The sequence below is a fragment of the Coffea eugenioides genome, unplaced genomic scaffold (assembly GCF_003713205.1).
Source record: "Coffea eugenioides isolate CCC68of unplaced genomic scaffold, Ceug_1.0 ScVebR1_1635;HRSCAF=2519, whole genome shotgun sequence".
In the NCBI taxonomy this organism is placed as follows: Eukaryota; Viridiplantae; Streptophyta; class Magnoliopsida; order Gentianales; family Rubiaceae; genus Coffea; species Coffea eugenioides.
In genome coordinates, this window is record NW_020862052.1 from 4,083 (window position 1) to 9,533 (window position 5,451).

The window sequence follows — 5,451 nt, forward strand, 5'->3', positions numbered from 1 at the left end:
ACCTATTGAGGAATGATTGGGTATTAGGGCCATAATAAATGAATAATTTCCAAATGAAAGGCATTTTTAAGAAAAACGTGAGGAATTTTACAATTCCAGTGATTAAAATTAGGGTTTCAATTAAAATATGAGTGATTTAAGAAAACCGGTTAGTCACAAGTAAATTAGGGTTTTTGATTAAAATTTTAGGGTTTCTAGTCTTTTAAAACAAAATAAGGTTTTAAATCAAACCCAAAGAAATACACTTTAGTATTTTCTTTACAAACAACCTCCTAATTTTCGGGGTATCACACTTTGACCCAGTGACTTAGTATTAATCTAACTTAGCAAGACAAAAGCCAAACAAACAAGGAAAATTTCGGGCAGCTTTTGGGAGAAAAGAAGGAAGAAAAACCAAGAGAAAATAAGAGGAAGAACAATAAAAATTCTGGTTGTGGGCAACTCATCCAACAAGCTTGGGAGTTAGAGCAAAAGAAAGCTAAGGAACTTGGTTCTTGAAGTGCAACCTTGTGAACCAACCTTTGGAAGGTAAAATAGCCTTGAACTCTTGTAAAAGCTTGTAGCAATTGAGTAGAAATATTGATTTTGATGTTGTAAGAAGCTAATAAGGGTTAATGATGGTTTATATATCACTTTTGTGGGTTTGTATGGAAGATTTGGTAATTTCTATGGTGGTTTGAGAAAATTCCAGCAAGTGATACACATTTCCAGTTTTGATGCATTAAATTTCTGTTATGATGGATTGTATGTGTTTATATTGGTTGGTTTGAGCTCAAAATTGTTGGTTTGTGGTGAGTAGAAAACCGGTCAGCAAAGGGGTTGAAAAGCTAGGGTTTGGCCAATGCAACGTAGTGTTGATGATGTGTTATGGATTAAGGGGATGGTGTATGGTTCATTTAATGTGGTTGCATGACTCAAACTTGTATGGATTATGGTTGTATATCAATTCCACACATGAAATCGGGGTTGACAAATGAATGAGTGGCACCTGGATCTACTAAAACTTTCGCAAATCGGTGGAATACAAGGATCGTACCTTCTACGACATCAGAAGAGTCAGGGACCTGTTGTGGCTCTAGCGAGTACACTCGAGCCAACACTTTAGGCTTGGTCCCTTCCACCTTAGCTGGTCCAGAATTGGTTCTCATCGGTTGCTGGCCTCCCTTTCCGTCTCGTGGCAAAACTGGGCAATTGGCTATTTGGTGGTCTGCACTCCCACAACGCAAACACTTTCTTTCCTTCCTCCAACAATTGTCCTCCGTGTGGTTTGGCTTTCCACAATACCCGCAGGGACCGCGAGATGCAGAAACCAAACCTCCTTGAGAACTTCCCCTTTGGCCTCGTCCAAATTCACCGCCTCTTGGCGGGGCCCCTCTCCACATTCCTGGCTGCCTTCCACCTCCGATTCCCCTTCCAAACTTGGGAGGGGTACTTTTATTCCCCTGCCCTGAACTACTACCAGGAAAGCCTCGCTTCTTATCTTGGAAGTTCCTCACTTGTAGTCGGGCACTTTCCACTCGTTGAACCTTCTCCACGGCTTCAATAAAAGCATTAATTTGGGCCACAGCCAAGTCCTTCTAGATCTCCACATTCAGGCCCTGAACAAAACGTCTTATTCTCCATTGTTTGGTCACAATTAACTCAGGGGAAAATTTGGACAATCGAGTGAATTGGCTCTCATACTCGGCAACAGTCTAGGTCCCCTAGCGGAGCCGAATAAACTCATCTTCTTTTCGTTCTTGAATCAGAGGAGGGAAAAACTTAGCGTTGAACTCCCTCATGAAGTTCACCCACGTCCTTGGTGTTTGCACTCTTTCCCAATTTATGCGAATCACGTTCCACCAAGAACGGGCTGCCCCTTCTAGTTGAAAGACAACAAAAGTTACCTGCCTCCCTTCAGTGTAGTGCAGGGCAGCAAAAATGCCCACCATCTTTTCCAACCATCTTTCGGTCACATCCGGATCTGGCCCTCCATTAAAATTTGGTGGGGAAAATTTCTGAAACCTTTCGATGGCGCTATCCTCGCTTTCTACAAAACTACCAGGGTTCCCAGGGTTTTTGGGTTGGGGATTAGGGTTTTGACCCTGATGCTCCACTACATGAGCTAATAAGTCGGTCATTCGTTGGATGGCTGCGGCTACTTGCACATTCGGATCGACTCTAGATTCAGTATTCGGTTCAAGTATTAGTTCCTGGTTACCCCCTTCATTCGAGGGTTGCCTAATTCCACGACCACGGCCACGGCCTCGTCCACTACGAGTGCCCTCCATTGGAATTAACCAATCTAGGGTCGAGGCATAAATATCACATTAAAGATAAATGTAAGGATAAGCAAGGAACAGGAACTACTCACAAACCAAAACATATATATACACATAACACAACCATATCAAACAAGTTTCACAGTAACAACCAGCCAAATACAAACAAAAGACATTCCATGAGATAACGGAGTCATCAAAAGTGCTATATACAAAGCTAGCTAGTCCAAACCTACAAAACCAACTAGCTAAAAGTTCGTCCCCTAACCTACTCCTCCCATGGAATCAAAACCTAACCCAAAAGAGCTCTAGCCTAATTCCCCACAGAGCCCACTGACTTTCCCCCTTGGCTAGAACTAGGGGTACTCCCTGCTCCAGGGGTTTCATCATTAGAAGCCTCTACTTGCAAATTGGCGCCAATCACCCCTTGGATTAGCGCCTCGCACTCATTAATGATGCCGCCGGAACGGTCTCTAACCTCTCGGACCACATTAGTAAGACGGGTGTTCACCACATGCAACTGCTCCCTCAGAGCATTCGTTCGCTCTTGCTCCATGGCTATGTCTCCCTGGAGCTCTCCAATCCGATCAGCTTGCATCCTTATGACGCCTCTCTGTCTAAGCGCCTCAGTGTGATCCCTGGCGGCGGCACTTCTAAGTCTCCTCCTCTCATCTAGTACCGCCACGACTACATGGTCAACATAAGAGTAATGCTGGCAACGCCTATGGCGACGGGTCCGGCTAGCGGTATACCAAAGCCGGATCGGACCTCTCGGCCTCAACTGGTAATCGATGACCCGTGGGCGCCTCTCAGGTGGCTCACCTCCGCCCGCTCCACTGGTTCCGGCCATAACCTACAAGGATAGCAAAGGTTTACATCTTAGACAATATAATCACACTTAACGGCGTCTTAACACAGTCCCCAGAGGTCCTAAGAAGTAAAATTCAAGCTTGCGTAAGTCATTTCTAACCTAGGCTCTGATACCAACTGTGACAGCCCCACCTTCCCCTATGGCGTACCAAAGGGGTCAGTGAACTGCCTGCCCAACTCTCGCCAGGACTACTATGACGGTTATGCACAACTCAAATCGTTCCGGAATATATTATCGCGCTTAAACAAACCACCAATCATGAAACGGAAAAACGAAAGTCGAAGCGGAAAGTGAATTGTGACTGCCACGTCACAATCCGATCGGGACCTAATCGAATACAAGTGACTTCATATAATCCTTGAAATGGACATATACAAACCAAATATAACACATGAACATGACTACACACTTTTATAAATCACATTCGTATATTTGCAATCAAAAGGAAACATTTGAATCAAAGTATATTTAGGGTTTCTAACCACTGAGGAGCTATACAAAAATATCTAAACTAGCTCAACTCATTCTTCAATATCACAGGTCCACAGGGTTGTTCCCTATAAGGAAAACAAAATTTAACAGAGTGAGCTTTCGCCCAATGAGGTACTATCACTCAAGCATTCAAGAATCACATAAACACAATGATACTCCATTCAAATACTTTCATCAAGTAAGCAAAACAAATACCACACAACTATAGAGAGTAAAAGGATACGGACGGCTCTCAAGAGACCTTTTCCTCATTTGCCTTACTTGATCTCATTTCATCGACTCTCCGTCAATGTACAAAGAACAATCGTAACTGTAGACCCCACTTTACTCCGATTTTCGTCCACCACACATTCCCCTTACCGGGCCCGAACACCAAGCAGATCAGAAATGGTAATACTCGAGTATACCGGAATCAAGAGTCTCGTACCCAAAGATTCCTCAAAACAGTCCCCATGGCTTGTCAATTTTCCTCGACCAAGTCCTTACTGGCTCAAGTCAATTGACTTCCAATGAGGTTGAGCTCAGAGGTAATAGTAATGGTCGTTGGATACACGTCCAAATGACATCAGTTCAAGTATTAAAGACAATTCCATGTGATACAGTAAACAGTCAAATAGGCCATAGAGTACGAGAGTGATCAAGTACACTCTCGTCTCATCTAGCTTAAGCACTAATCACAAACAATCCAGTCACAGATTTCAAGTACAATAAAGTCATGAAATAACAATCACGTGAGTAGTAGACTCACCAATTCAAGCAAAGTAAAGTCACAAATTTCGGCCCGACGTATGCCTTGAGTCACCGGCACGTCCTATAACAAACAAGAACCACAATTGAGACTCGCACACAAGTCATAACCTACTCAAAACGACTAATGCACGGCCAAAATAGAACTTGGAAACAAAATACGGAACAAAGGGTGCCAAAAGTTTAGACAACCCCTAAAGGCACTCATGTCCACTCACAACAAAGCCAATTACCATGAAATCACCTAGACTTAAAAATTGGACAGCATTTCCCTAAAATTTCAGATTTTCCATCCTACAAAGAAGCATTTATATTTATCCAACACAACCACAATTACAATTACAATTCATAAGCCATTCAATACACCTTAGTAGGGTTACAATGCCCTTCAATCGAAGCCAAATCAAGAGTTCCACAACAACCCTAGAAAAGCCCCAAATTGAAACCCTAAATCTGAAATTTCCGCACAAAGCTGAAATTTCCCGCAAATAACTACAATTAACACACCAAAGCTTCACTTTAGACCCTATCAAGCCATCATCCATGGCCAATCAACACTTATTATATAAAATCAGAAAAATCATGAATAAAATCAGAAATTTATCAAACTCTACTAAAAATCACCAAATATTTCACAAAATAACACTTTTAGCTACCACAAGTCATTAATAAGCCATTATTAAGAACAAACAATGAATTTCTACACAACATACCTTGACACCTCAAGAAAGGTAGTAGCTTAGGTTTCTTTCTTCCAAAACAACTCCACCAACTTCTATAATCCTACCTAGCAAAGGATTTTTATGGAGAGATTTCAAGTTTCGATGGTTGAATCACAAGATTTGTGCAAGAAATGGAAGAAGTAGTTGAAGCTTTCTCTTCTTTTCTTTCCTTGAGAGTTTCGGCCAAGATGCTAAGAATGAAGATGATTTTGGGTCAATTTTGGTTATTTAGTAAAGTTGAGGTAAGATGGTCAAAGTCCGCCTTGAATAGGAAAGTGACACATGTCACCCTTTTTGGGTTTAACTTATCCTTTTGTCTCTCCAATGTTAATCCATCTAGATAATCTCTAATTACCTC

General features: G+C 42.0%; 1 protein-coding gene across 1 annotated transcript; it reads right to left on the bottom strand.

Moving 5' to 3' along the window:
• Nucleotides 1-929: 929 nt before the first annotated feature.
• On the bottom strand, nucleotides 930-2,120 carry LOC113755660. The gene is made up of 2 exons (XM_027299593.1): nucleotides 1,887-2,120; nucleotides 930-1,577 (listed from the first exon to the last, which is right to left on the bottom strand). Exons 1-2 carry the CDS (start codon nucleotides 2,118-2,120, stop codon nucleotides 930-932), a joined length of 882 nt encoding a protein of 293 aa, XP_027155394.1.
• Between the last annotated feature and the right edge of the window lie 3,331 nt (nucleotides 2,121-5,451).

Bases quoted from the DNA above. Each gene is read 5' to 3' on its own strand.
- LOC113755660 (XM_027299593.1), bottom strand. From the start codon at position 2,120: ATGACCGACTTATTAGCTCATGTAGTGGAGCATCAGGGTCAAAACCCT. The intron at 1,578-1,886 runs GTAACTTTTGTT...GTGGAGATCTAG, and splicing joins ACTACACTGAAGGGAGGCAG to AAGGACTTGGCTGTGGCCCA.